Source organism: Scyliorhinus canicula, chromosome 1, assembly GCF_902713615.1.
Source record: "Scyliorhinus canicula chromosome 1, sScyCan1.1, whole genome shotgun sequence".
Lineage (NCBI taxonomy): Eukaryota > Metazoa > Chordata > Chondrichthyes > Carcharhiniformes > Scyliorhinidae > Scyliorhinus > Scyliorhinus canicula.
Genome location: NC_052146.1, coordinates 168,008,798 through 168,023,776, shown reverse-complemented (window position 1 = coordinate 168,023,776; position 14,979 = coordinate 168,008,798). Strand labels below are relative to the sequence as shown.

General features: G+C 43.0%; 1 protein-coding gene across 5 annotated transcripts in view; it reads left to right on the top strand.

Moving 5' to 3' along the window:
- LOC119969103 (WT1 associated protein) overlaps nucleotides 1-14,979 on the top strand; it is a 110,258-nt gene that overhangs the window by 38,803 nt on the left and 56,476 nt on the right. For all 5 annotated transcript variants that reach the window (XM_038802322.1, XM_038802345.1, XM_038802338.1 and 2 more), the window contains 2 exons: nucleotides 1,185-1,243; nucleotides 11,543-11,670. In XM_038802322.1, the coding sequence (XP_038658250.1) occupies nucleotides 1,185-1,243; nucleotides 11,543-11,670 (187 nt within the window). The remainder of the gene's footprint in view (nucleotides 1-1,184; nucleotides 1,244-11,542; nucleotides 11,671-14,979) is intronic.

The window sequence follows — 14,979 nt, the reverse complement described above, 5'->3', positions numbered from 1 at the left end:
GGTTTAGCACAGGGCTAGATCACTGGCTTTGAAAGCAGACCAAGGCAGGCAAGCAGCACGGTTCAATTCCTGTACCAGCCTCCCCGAACAGGTGCCGGAATGTGGTGACTAGGGGCTTTTCAGAGTAACTTTATTTGAAGCCTACTTGTGACAATAAGCGATTTTCATTTCATTTCACTTTCTTAAACGTTGATACCCTCCACCATTGCGGCAGTACTCTATACTATCTGCAAGATACACTCATCAGGCATCTTTCGACAGCACCGTCTTATTTAGAAGGACAAAGTCAGTAAGTTAATAGGAATACTACAATCTGCAAGTTCCTCATCCAAGTCACACACCTTCCTGACTTGGAGTTACATCGCCAGTCCCCTTGATTGTCAGAATCCTGGAATGCCCTTGTCAACAGCATTCTATGTGTTCCTACAACATATTGACTGCAGCCGTTCAGTCAAGAAGGTGGCTCACTACTTCCTTCTATTGGGTAAATAGAAATGGGCTGTCAGTGCTGGCCCAGCCAGCGATGCCCAGATATGTGAAATTCATTTTTAAAATGCCATCTTTGAGATCTTAATTCTTCACAAGCTCCTGAAACCCTTGTCATGCTGTAATTTATGAACCAGATGGAGGCTGTTCAGGCCATCAAATTCATGCTGGCTCTCTGCAGAGCAATTCAGATCGCTGTGTGTGTGCGCCCCTCGCGTTGTGTGGGCGCACGTGTCCCTCGAGCTGTGTGTGGGCGCGCGCACATGAATTGATGACACAATTTTATTTTATTTTATTTTCAAATCAGACCAAAACATACACGCTACTCCCAAGTGTGGTCTCGTGAAGCACTGTGCAGCTGCAGTAAAGCTTTCCTACTTTTCTAGAATCATCAAATCACGACAGTGCAGAAGGAGGCCATTCAACCCATCGACGTAGCACTAACCTCCTGAAAGAGCCTCCTACCTAGGCTCATGCCTGCACCCTCTGCCTGTAACTGGTTAATTTTTGTTACAAAATATTTACAGAATCAAGCTGGGTAGATGAATACAGATCCACGATATTTAATTGGATGTTGGAAAAAGCTTGGTGTGAATAACATTGCTTCTATGTGTGAATTAAACTGCTGTAGTTTTTATTTGTTGTGTTTGCATAGGAAATGTTTGTGTCTTAACGTATGCCTCCCTTCCTTCCTCTAGATGGAAACAGCAAGAAGTCTATGTGCATGCATTAGAGACCAAGTGTTCAGAGCTCAGCTGTAAGTTTCTTTAGTTTGTTCATAACTGACTTTAACCAGAAGACAATTTGTTTAATCAAAATAGCTGCAATTGGTAATTGGGTGGTGGTCAGTTCATAGAATCCCAAAGTTCAGAATGAAGCCATTTGGCCGATTGAGTCTGCACTGACCCTCTGAAAGAGCACCCTATCTCGGCTCATTCCCCTGCCTCATCGCTGTAACCCCACCCAACCTTTGGACAGTAAGGGGCAATTTATCTTGACCAATCCAAATCTTTGCACACCTTTGGACTGTGGGAGAAAAACGGGGAAACTGGGGGAACCACCCAGACCCGGGGAGAACAAACAAACTCCACACAGGCAGTCATACTGGGTCAAAATTGAACCCGGGTCGTTTGAACTTTGAGGCAGCAGTGCAAACCACTACCGCTGTGCTGCTCCATTTGGCACTTCAAGTCTGCTCCACTATTCCATATTCTCATGTCTGATCTATCTGAATGCCAATGTCCCACACTCTGTCCATCACTCCTGACTCCTTTATGGCCCAGAAACCTATCTACTTCCTCTTCAAATGGATTCAGTGGCTTGACCTCCACAGCCTTCTGTGGTAGAGAACTCCAGAGTTTCACCACCCTCTGAGTGAAGATGTTTCTTCTCATTTCAGCCCTAAATGGTCTACCCCATGTCCTGAGACTGTTAACCCAATGTTTTAGACCCCCCTCCCAACAGTCAGAGGGAACAACATTCCTCCATCCTTTCTGTCCAGTCTTGTCAGAATTTTATACATTTCAATGAGATCCTCTCTCGTTCTTTTAAATTCTTCTTAATTCCAGTGAATAGAGGCCCAGTCAACCCAATCTTTCCTCGTATGACAATCCTGCCACCCAGGAATCAGTCGAGTGAACCTTTGCTGCACTTCCTCTACAGGAAGTGTATCTTTATTGGGTCTGGAGAGCAAAACTGCACACACTACTCCAGGTGTGGTCTCACGAAGGCCCTGTGCAGCTATAAAATCGTAGAATTTACAGTGCAGAAGGAGGCCATTCGGCCCATCGAGTGCACCGGCTCTTGGAAAGAGCACCCCACTGCTCACGTATCTACCCTATCCCCGTACAGACAGTGACCCAGCCGGGAATCGAACCTGGGACCCTGGAGCTGTGAAAGCAATTGTGAATCATCAAATTTACAGTGCAGAAGGAGGCCATTTCGGCCCATAGAGTCTGCACCGGCCCTTGGAAAGGGCACCCTACCTAAACCCACTCTTCCACCCTATCTCCATAACCCAGTAACCCCATTTAACCTTTTTGGACACTAAGGGCAATTTAGCATCGCCAATGCACCTAATCTGCACATCTTTGGACTGTGGGAGGAAACCGGAGCACCCGGAGGAAACCCACGCAGACACGGGGAGAACATGCAGACTCCGCACAGACAGTGACCCAAGCCGGGAATCTAACCTGGGACCCTGGAGCTATGAAGTAATTGTGCGAATCACTATGCTGCCCATATAGTAAGACATGCTTGCTCCTGTCCTCCAGTTCTCTTTCTAAGAAAGCCATTTGTGCTTGCTGCACCTGCTTGCTTGTTTTTGGTGACTAGTATGCAAGGACACCCAGGTCTCTTTATATATCAACATTTCCCAATCTGTCCCCATTTAAATAATACTCTGCCGTTCTGTTTCTCCGTCTGAAGTGGATAACTTCACATTTATCCATATTATACTGCATCTACCATGTATTTGCCCACTAACTGAACTTGTCTAAATTGCCTCAAAGCCTCTTAACATCCTCACCACTTGCATTCCCATCAAATTTTCTGTTGTCAGCAAACTCATTGCATCCAAATCATTGATGTATATTGTGAATAGCTGGGACTCAAGCAACCTCTTACATGGGACTAAATACACCACATACGATTGTCCCTTGCCTCTTCTGCTAGTTGGACCATCAAAGAAACTCCAGAGGTTTGTCGAACACTATTTTCTGTTCATAAATCCATGTTGACTTTGTCTAATTCTCTTCATCTTCTTGATCTTTTCTAAATGTCCTGTCATTACATCCTTTAGTTTTCCCTACTATTGATATTCGGCTAACTGGCCTGTAATTTCCTGTTTTCTCCTTTTTTTTAAAATAAGGGTGGTAACTGTAACTCCACAGTCTGATAACCAACCCTGCAATCTGCTGGGATTGTTTCGGAATCCACAAAATTTTGGAAGATGACAACCAACTTTGGGCAGCACGGTAACCTTGTGGATAGCACGATTGCTTCACAGCTCCAGGGTCCCAGGTTCGATTCCAGCTTGGGTCACTATCTGTGTGGAGTCTGCACATCCTCCCCGTGTGTGCGTGGGTTTCCTCCGGGTGCTCCGGTTTCCCCACACAGTCCAAAGATGTGCAGGTTAGGTGGATTGGCCATGATAAATTGCCCTTAGTGTCCAAAATTGCCCTTGGTGTTGGGTGGGGTTACTGGGTTGTGGAGATAGGGTGGAGGTGTTGACCTTGGGTGGGGTGCTCTTTCCAAGAGCCGGTGCAGACTTGATGGGCCTTATGGCCTCCTTCTGCACTGCAAATTCTATGATAACTCCATGGTCATCTCCTTTAGTATCCATAGATGCAGATTATCAGGCCCAGGGTATTTATAGCAACAGGGGTAGGCCATTCAGCCCCTCAAGCTTGCTCTGTCATTCAATGTGGTCATGATTTATCTGGCCTAAGTCCATATTCCTGCCTTTGGCCTGCATCCCTTAATACCTTTGCTTAACAAAAATTGATCTATCTTCAATTTTAAAATGAACAACTGATCTAGCATCAATTATTGCTTTCAGTCCCATTAATTTTTCCACTTTAAAAAAAATAATACTCATTCCTTCAATTCCTCCTCCTCATTTGACCATTGGTTCCCTAGCATTTGTGGGAAGTTATTTGTGTCTTCCTCTGTGAAGACAGGACTAAATTAGTTTAATTGCTCTGCCATTTCCTTGTTCTTTTATAAATTCTCCTGTTTCAGACGTTTTACAATCTGCTTTAGTTGTTTGCAACTTTGCTTTCATACTCTTATTTTTCCTCCTTGATCCTCCTGAATTCTGAACTACCCTGATCCTCAGGCTTGCTACTTTTTCACTTATTTATTTGCTATTTCATCTCTAAGCCAAGGGTACTGTCATATTTTAAAGTTGCTTCCTTGCTGTGCTTTTGCTCCAAGTTCAATTGCTTAGATTTATTTCATAATTACTAATTTAACAACTTCATTACTTATAAGGGCAGCGTAGTCACACAGTGGTTATCACTGTTGCTTTACAGTGCCTGGAACCTGGGTTCAGTTCCCGCTTGGGTCACTGCGCAATGTGCACGTATTCTGTGTCAGCGTGGGTTTCTTCCGGGTGCTTCGGTTACCTCCCACAAGTCCCGAAAGACATGCTTGTTAGGTGAATTGGACATTCTGAATTCCTCCTCTGTGTACCCGAACAGGTGCCGGAATGTGGTGACTCGGGGATTTTCACAGTAACTTCATTGCAATGTAAGCCTACTTGTGACACTAATAAAGATTATTATTATTAAGAATTCTCTTACTTCTCCATACCGAGCTCATGTTGAAATAATTAGTGGTAGAATTGGTAATAAAATAGTTTTATTGGCAATTTGGAATTGTTCAAACTTGATTAAATAGAGAAACTTTACAGCACTACACATCATTTTGACTCAGCCACTTATTTTGAGGAACTGTTGCTGAATACATAATATATAGGATGCGACAGTAGCACAGTGTTAATGTCCCTGAAATGTTAATTCAGAGGGCAAGGCTCATGTTCTGGGGGCAAAAGCTTAAACCTACTGTGACAGCTGGTGGAATTTAAATTTTATTAATTAATAATCTCAAATTAAAAAGCTAGTCTCAGGAAATTTCCTGTCCTTACCTGGACTAGCCTACGTGTGACTCCAGACCCTCAGCAATGTGCTTGATTCTGGACTGACCCCTGAAAGGCGCTTCTGTGGACGTGAATGAGACTCCAGGATGGTACGTTGCCTCCCTGGTGCCAGGGTCCAGGATGTCTCAGAACGGGTAGCGGGCATCTTGAAGGGGGAGGGCAAATAGGCAGAGGTCGTGCTACATATTGGTACTAACGACATAGGCAGGAAGAGGGATGAGGTCCTGCAGCAGGGGTTCAGGGGAGCTAGGCACAAAGTTAAAAGACAGGACCTCAAGGGTTGTAATCTCGGGATTACTCCCTGTGCCATGTGCCAGTGAGGCTAGAAATGGGAAGATAGAGGGTAGGAGGGTGGGTTTCAGTTATCTGGACCACTGGGAGCTCTTCCAGGGCAGGTGTGATCTGTATAAGAAGGATGGGTTGCATCTAAACTGGAGAGGCATAAATATCATGGCCACGAGGTTTGCTAGTCTCACGCGGGAGGGTTTAAACTAGCATGGCAGGGGGGTGGGTACCAGAGCAATAGGTCAGAAGGTAAAAAGATTGAGGGAGAACTAGGAAATAGGGCAACTATGGCAGTGAAGAAGATTAGACAGGGAGATGTTGCTGAAAACAGCGGGTCTGGTGGCCTGAAGTGCATATGTTTTATTGCAAAACGTATAACGGGTAAGGCAGATGAATTTAAGAGCTTGAATTAGTACTTGGAACTATGATGTTGTTGCCATTACAGGGACCTGGTTGAGGGAAGGACAGGATTGGCAGCTAAACATTTCAGGATTTAGATGTTTCAGGCGGGATAGAGGGGGAGGTAAAAGGAGCGGACGAGTTGTGCGACTGGTTAGGGAGAATATCACAGCTGTACTGCGGGAGGACACCTCAGAGGGCAGCGAGGCTATATGGGTAGAGATCAAGAATAAGAAGGGTGCAGTCACAATGTTGGGAGTTTACTACAGCGGGAGATAGAAGAGCAGATAGGTAGACAGATTTTGGAAAGGAGTAAAAGCAACCGGGTTGTTGTGATGTGAGACTTCAACTTCCCCAATATTGACTGGCACTCATTTAGTGCTAGGGGCTTGGAGGGGGCAGAGTTTGTAAGGGGCATCCAGGAGGGCTTCTTAAAATAATATGTAGATAGTCCAACTCGGGAAGGGGCTGTACTGGACCTGGTATTGGGGACTGAGCCCGGCCAGGTGGTAGAAGTTTCAGTAGGGGAGCATTTTGGGAACAGTGACTACAATTTAGTAAGTTTTAAAGTGCTGGTGGACAAGGATAAGCGTCGCCCTCGGGTGAAGTGCTAAACTGGGGGAAGGCTAATTATAACTATCATGGGGAAGCTGAAGAACATAGATTGGGGGCGGATGTTTGAGGGTAAATCAACATCTGACATGTGGGAGGCTTTCAAATGTCAGTTGAAAGGAATTCAGGACCGGCATGTTCCTGTGAGGATGAGGGATAAATATGGCAAATTTCACGATCCTTGGATAACGAGGGAAATTGTAGGCCTCGTCAAAAAGAAAAAGGAGGCATTTGTCAGGGCTAGAAGGCTGGGAACAGACGAAGCCTGTGTGGAATATAAGGAAAATAGGAAGAAACTTAAGCAAGGAGTCAGGAGGGCTAAAAGGGGTCACGAAAAGTCATTGGCAAATAGGGTTAAGGAAAATCCCAAGGCTTTTTACACGTACATAAAAAGCAAGAGGGTAGCCAGGGAAAGGGTTGCCCCTCTGAAGGACAGGGGAGGGAATCTATGTGTGGAGCCAGAGGATATGGGCGAGGTACTAAATGAATACTTTGCATCAGTATTCACCAAAGAGAGAGAATTGGTGGATGTTGAGTCTGGAGAAGAGAGTGTCGAGAGCGTGGGTCACATTGAGATCCAAAAAGACGAGGTGTTGTGCGTCTTGAAAAATATTGAGGTGGCTAAATCACCAGGGCCTGATGGGATTTACCCCAGAATACCGAAGGAGGCTAGAGAGGAAATTGCTGAAGCCTTGACGGAAATCTTTGGATCCTCGCTGTCTTCAGGTGATGTCCCGGAGGACTGGAGAATAGCCAATGTTGTTCCTTTGTTTAAGAAGGGTAGCAAGGATAATCCAGGGAACTACAGGTCATGAGCCTTATGTCAGTGGTAGGGAAATTACTGGAGAGAATTCTTCGAGACAGGATCTACTCTCATTTGGAAGCAAGTGATTGTATTAGTGAGAGGCAGCACAGTTTTGTGAAGGGGAGGTCGTGTCTCACTAACTTGATAGAATTTTTCGAGGCGGTCACAAAGATGATTGATGCAGGTAGGGCAGTGGATGTTGTCTATATGAACTTCAGTAAGGCCTTTGGCAAGGTCCTTCATGGCAGACTGGTACAAAAGGTGAAGTCACATGGGATCAGAGGTGAGCTGGCAAAATGGATACAGAACTGGCTAGGTCATAGAAGGCAAATGGAAGGGTACTTTTCTGATTGGAGAGCTGTGACTAGTGGTGTTCCGCAGGGATCAGTGCTGTTCGTAGTATATATAAATGATTTGGAGGAAAATGTAACTGGTCTGATTAGTAAGTTTGCAGACGACACAAAGGTTGGTGGAATTGCGGATAATGATGAGGACTGTCGGAGGATACAGCAGGATTTAGATCGTTTGGAGACTTGGGCGGCGAGATGGCAGATGGAGTTTAATTCGGACAAGTGTGAGGTTATGCATTTTGGAAGGTCTAATACAGGTAGGGAATATGCAGTGAATGGTAGAACCCTCAAGAGTATTGACAGTCAGAGAGATCTTGAAGGGACTGTTCTGTGCTGTACTGTTCCATATATGGTGTACAGGTCCACAGGTCACTGAAAGGGGCAACACAGGTGGTGAACGTAGTCAAGAAGGCATATGGCATGCTTGCCTTCATTGGCCGGGGCATTGGGTATAAAAATTGGCACGTCGTGTTGCAGCTGTGCAGAACCTTAGTTAGGCCACACTTGGGATCTAATGTTCAATTCTGATCGCCACACTACCAAAAGGATGTGGAGGCTCTAGAGAGGGTGCAGAAGAGAGTTAATAGGATGTTGCCTGGTATGGAGGGCATTAGCTATAAGGAGAGGTTAATTAAACTTGGTTTGTTCTCACTGGAACGAAGGAGGTTGAGGGACGACCTGATGGAGGTCTACAAAATTACGAGGGGCATAGACAGAGTGGATAGTCAGAGACTTTTTCCCAGGGTAGAGGGGTCAATTACTAGGGGGCATAGGTTTAAGTGCGAGGGGCAAGGTTTAGAGGAGATTTATGAGGCAAGTTTTTTACACCGAGGGTAGTGGGTGCCTGGAGCACGCTGCCAGAGGAGGTGGTGAAAGCAGGGACGATAGTGACGTTTAAGGGGCATCTTGACAAATACATGAATAGGATGGGAGTAGAGGGATACGGACCCCGGAAGTGTAGAAGATTTTAGTTTAGACGGGCAGCATGATCAGCGCAGGCTTGGAGGGCCGAAGGGCCTGTTCTTGTGCTGTACTTTTCTTTGTTCTTTGAAATGGTGCGGCATGCCGCTCTATTCAGTTGGGGATCGGCAACAGATGCTCACCTTGCCAGCGAAACCCACATTCCATGATAGAATTTAAAAATCTGATTTGCACTCCGTGGCTATCATGTGGTATGCAGGATCAAATTCTTAAACCTGAAGGCAATTTGCTTGAGTGTCTGGCTATAATTGTATTTGGCATTAAAAGATTGAGAGTAAAAATTATTTAAAGATTACATTTAACACAGTCCTATGACTGGTGTAAATTGATAATTGAGTATTTATTGGAAATGTGGTCTGATAATTACTGGAGATAATACATTTCTACATTTTCAATGCTCTTTCCGATACAAGAGTCGAGCATAAAGTTGAGTTCATATTTTCTTCTATATGCAGTATAAATCTTGATATACTGTCCTTGTGGAGAGCACTCTTTCCATTGCCAATGCGTAACGGAAGCAAAAATAGGCATTTCTAATGGGTTTCCAAAACACTGGACTTTTTATTTTAAAGATTTCTCCAGCCAGATGTGTAAATCTAATAATGGAAACATAAAATAGAACAGAAGGAGGCCATTCCGCACTTTGTTTGTACATTGGGGGTTAATTGTATTCAGATCCTTGGGGGGGGGGGGGGGGGGGGGGGGCTGTCCTGACAAGGTGGGTCTGGAAAAGATGTTTCATCTTGTGGGAGAATCTAGAACAAAGGATCATTGTCTCGAGACTTTGAAACTCTTCCTCAAAGAGTGATGGAAGCAGAGTTGATGAATATTTTCAAGGCAGAGGTAGATAGATTCTTGAAGCACGGAGTTGAAAGGTTGTCTGGGTTAGGTGAAAATGAGGCGTTGAGGTCACAATCAGGCCAGCTATGATCTTATTGAACTGCGGAGCAGGAACGAGGGGCTGAGTGGCCTATGTCTGCTGCTAATTGGTATGTTCATAACCTCTTGTCACCTTAAAGGATTTTTGCAAATCCAGGTGTCTCTGGTCTTGCACCTCCTTTAAAATTCTAGAGTTTGTCTCCTTATTCTTGCTACCAAAAAGTAACACCTATGTATTTCTCCATTGAATACATCTGACATCTTATCTATGTTCTTTTGGAATGTATTACAATTTTCCCATGTCAGCTGAAAATTTCAAAATTATGCCTTCACTTTTGTGATTCCTATACCAAAAACAACTGAATCATGGGAACTCCTCTATACCCTTCCCCAGTCTTGAAAAGAGCTATCTTCATAATTCTACATTTTTTAATCCCGTAGACAATTTTGTATAAATGCTGCTTCTGCATTTATCCTATGAGCTTCAGCTTTACTAACAAATTAGCATGTTGCACTTATACCTGTTGAAAGTTCATATGCACAATTCCAAGTGCGCTGCACTCATTCACCCTTTTTGTTGCCAAGTTTTAGAACTGCAATGCAGTCAAATTGTTTGTTCCCCAAATTAGTCCATGTTTATAAAAACTTCCGTACTGTCAATGTTAGGCTCATTCCCCTGTAGTTGCCAGGTTTAACTTTCTCCCCTTTTTTGATAAGTGGACATAATTTGCAGCCCTCTGCATCTGTATCTGATGGTGATGAGGCAATTGTGGCAATTTGCTATTTCTACTTTCCCTCTTCAAACTGGGCTGCTCCCATCTAGACTGACAGACATATCCACTAAATACTGCCAGCCTTTAACATCTGTTATATTTTTGTCCCACCCAGTGCATCAGCAATCTTATCATGTAGCATAGTTTTGGCCAAGCTCTGTTCCTTACTAAACTGGTGCAAAGTACTGATTTTAGTACCTTTTGTCTTAACCATGAACGTTTTGCTGTTAATGTGCCAAAAATAAGACTCTGGGATTTTTTAAATGTTTGATGCCAATTTATGACTTACTGTCTCTTTGCCGTTCTAATTTCCTTTTTTACTTCTCGGTACCTTTTTATTCCACCTGATTCTCCCTTGCATTATTAAGTTAATCTCTATCACATGTCCCCTTTTGGAATGTACTGACTACCCAAACCCTAAAGGCTACATTTCTGCATGCCAATCTCTGGCAGTCAATTTGCATGAGCCAGATATCCCCTTGGTTCACTTAGTTCACCTCCTTTCATTAATAGTTTTTATTATCGATTGCTTAAATCTGTGGTGTTGCATTTGATGGGGACGGGGGGAGACTGCACATTCCTTGGAAAATGCAAATATAATTCTGATGGCAGAGTTTACTCTAGAGGAATAGATATTCAAAAACAGTGCAATTTTAATAAATAAACACAGAAAATGTTGGAAACACTCTGGTCAGACAATCTGAGAGTGAGTGCTTCATATCGTTATGACCCTTCATCAGAACTGATTAAGTTAAGTTAAACTTGTATAGAATTTTGATTAGACCACATTTGGAGAAAGTTCTAATCTCCATGTTCCATTTGTTTGCTGTAATTCCTTTATAGTTTTAAAGGTTGTTTGCCATTTTTGCATTCTGATTTCTTCAAATGTTTGTCTTTTAACTTCCATCAGAGGCTAAATTTGATACATTTAATCATTTCATTCATCGCCCCGAAGCAAACCTCTCATCTTACTTACCGTAATCATACATTGAATTGTATTAGCATTGAATAATAGGAATCAAAGCCATGCTTTGGATTTCTAAGTCATAAAAACAGCATAAATCTAAACTAGAGGTACTGCTTTAAGAAACTTTTAAATCCAAGCCCACAGCAAACCAGACCTATTGGTTAAGCTCATGCCAGTTTAATATCTTGACTGGAGAGAATAATAAAAATTTCACACCTGCGTTGGTATGTTGGCATGGTTACATTTTATACCAAAATCATAGTTGGGAATACACTGTAGAAAACTATTTCCTAAGCAAAGATTCATTAATATAGTGTATTTGTTTGTACTTCCATGTTTTGACAGCAAATGATGTGAGTGGATTAAGAGAGTCTGAAGAGAAGCTGAAACAACAGCAACATGAGTCTGCTCGAAGGGAGAACATCCTTGTTATGAGGCTAGCTACCAAGGAACAGGAAATGCAGGAGTGTACTGTAAGTATTTTGTATTGCATTGGACCCGCTTTAATTTATTATTGCACATTAGTGTGCACGAATGAAGTATAGTTGAATACTGTGTTCTTGTTCTGTAATAGTGAAAGGGAGCTAACAACTAATAATGGAAACCATAATGTTTCTCTTTTAATGTCTCCATTTCATAAACGTTTTGTTCCAATGTTTTAAAACATCATAAACTCCAGAAAAATTTAATAAATTTTCAGGCTTCTGGTCAGGGGCCATATTTTGATCAGTCACTTGTAGGAACAAGCGTAGTCATTCAACTCCTTCTGGATTTTTTTTCAAGAATTGTTTTGTCTTCAATCTCTATTAGTGCAGTTCTGCTAATGAAGTTTGAATATTGCTGGATAAACCCATCTCGGCTGAATAGCAAAGAACAAAGAAAAGTTCAGCATGGGAACAGGCCCTTCCGCACTCCAAGCCTATGCTGATCATGATGCCCTAACCTCTGCCCTTATTCGGTCTGCATCCCAATATTTCCTCCCTATTCATGTACCCATCCAGATGCCTCTAATGTTGCTAATGTGCCTGCTTCCACCACATCCTCTGGCAGTGTGTTCCAGGCACCCACCACTCTGAGAAACTTATCCCACACATCTCCCTTAAACTTGCCCCCTCTCATCTTGAACCTGTGTCCGCTTGTAATTAACACTTCCAGCTTTGGAAAAAGCCTCTGACTATCCACCCTGTTCTATGTATTCTCATAATTTTGTAGACCTCTATCAGGTCTCCCCTCTGCCTCTGTTTTTCCAGTGAAAACAATCCTAGTTTATTCAACCTCTCCTCATAGGCGATACCCTTGAGCCCTGAGCCCAGGCAACATCCTGGTGATGATTTAATGGAATTTACAGTGCAGAAGGAGGCCATTTGGCCCATCGAGTCTGCACCCTTTGAAAGATCCACCTAGCTCGCACGTCTTTGGATTGTGGGAGAAAACCGGAGCACCCAGAGGAAACCCACGCAGACACAGGGAGAATGTGCAGACCTTCTTTGCACTCTCTCCAAAGCTTCCACGTCCTTCTAATGTGACCAGAACTACATGCAATACTCCAAATGCGGCCTAAGCAAGGTTTTATGTAGCTGCTGGTAAATGCTCAGATACTGTAAATTATTTGTTTCTCTTCTATCTTGTTCTCTTGGAGAAAGAGGTGAAACAAACCCAAAAGAGTTGATGAACTGGTCATGCCCCAAGAATTTAGTTGATGCTGGGACACTCTTCAGACTTGCAAGTGATCTTTCCTTGCATCCAAGGCTTATTTTGAAAGTTGCCAAATTTTCATAGAAACAGACATAGAAAATAGAAGCAAGAGGAGGCCATTCAGCTCTTTGAGCCTGCTCCGCCATTCATTATGATCATGACTGATCATCAAGTTCAAGATCCTGATCCTGTCGTCTTCCCCTCCAATATCCCTTAATTCCTTTAACCCCAAGAGCTATATTTAATGTGTTCTTGAAATTACACAACATTTAAAGTTAGATGGCCCAGTAGCACAGTGGTTAGCACTGTTGCTTCACAACTCCAGCGTCCTTGATTTGATTCGCGGTCTCCGATCACTGTCTGTGCGGAGTCTGCCTGTTCTCGCCGTGTCTACATGGGTTTGCTCTGGTTTCCTCCCACAGTCCAAAGATGTGCAGGTTAGGTGGATTGGCCATGCTAAATTGCCCTTCGGGTTACAGGGCTAGGGTGGAGGTGTGGATTTGGGTATGGTGCTCTTTCCAAGGGCTGGTGCAGACTTGATGGGCTGAATGGCCTCCTGCACTGTACATTCTATGATTCTATGATTTGTTTTGTAACCCACCTGAATTTAGATGCTTGTCTTTCATTAAATTTATGTACCTGTCAGCCAGTGACTTCTACCAAATTCAGGTTTAAAGTTTTTTTTTATACATGAGACCCTGAATCTTTATTAACAAGGCTTCTAGTCTTGTTTTATTCTAGAGACTATTAAATCCTAATGCACTCAAAAGAGGATCAAACTATATTCCATGACAGTCTCTCTTTAAAGTATAGTTCTGATACACCAGTACATATTTTAAATGTATATGTTCTTGCTCTAATGCCTTAAAGTCATAGACTCATTAATATCCTATGCATTATCATTGACCAGAAACTTAACTGAACTAGTTATATAAATACAGTGACTACAAGAACAGGTTAGAGGCTGAGTTCTACAGCGAGTGACTCATCTCCTGACTCAAAGCATGTCCACCATAGACAATGCATGAGTCAGTAATGTGATGGAATACTTTTCACTTGCTTGGATAAGTGCAACTCCAGCAACACTCGCACTCAACATCAGCCAGAAAAAAGTGACTCGCACCCCATTCACCACCTTAAGTATTCACTCCCTCTACTAGCAATGCACCTTCACAGCAGTGTGTGCCATATACAAGGTGGACTGTGGCACCACACCAAACCTGCAACCTCTACTACCTAGATTGGCCAGGACGGCACACGCATGAGAACACTACCACATGCAAATTTCTCTCCAAGCTATGCACCATTTCTCTTCACCATTGCTCGGCAAAAAACGTAACACTTTTTTTTAACAGCGTCCATACCAAATGAACTACAAAAGTTCAAAACTACTCTACACCACCAGGGTCATTAGGGATGGGCAACAATTACCAACAATGCTCACATCCCATGAAGGAATAATGAAAGGGTTAGATTCAAAAGTAGACCTGGATCAGGCATGGTAAATTCTGCTAATAGGCTTGGAGATCTCGAAGCGGCCAGGAGAGCACGCCTGCTTATCTTCCATGTCCGACAAAACTCCTCACCTTACAGACAGGTGTTATATACATTTTAGACAGTCTTTGCTCTTCTCTCTATTCTGTAGCCTCGTCTTTCCCTAACAAGTCATGTTTATTCAAGATCTCCATGGTGACATTTTCCTGAATATCTGAGGAATCTTAGAATTGGTGATAGATCATGCTTTTAGATATTTGCTAGCTGGAGACTCCTTCAGCCTATAGAGGAGGAATTTATGGCTTCCAGTTCTTTCCTCCGATACCTGCTTATGCCAGTAGCTTGAATTCTTACGAAAACAGTCTGTCCGTTATCAGCTATCTGGCCATTAGGTCCCAACTAGTTTCTTAATGCGAGTCTAAAAAGCTGCACTAGATTGTTTTATTTTTAATACAAAGGGTAATATGGTCACCATTCCTAATACACAGAATATTTAATAATGCTTGGTATAAAAGGTTATAATATGAATTACACTGAAGGTTATACAAAGTGTGGCCTTAATACAAGTGTATCCATGATTGCCATTTATAAAG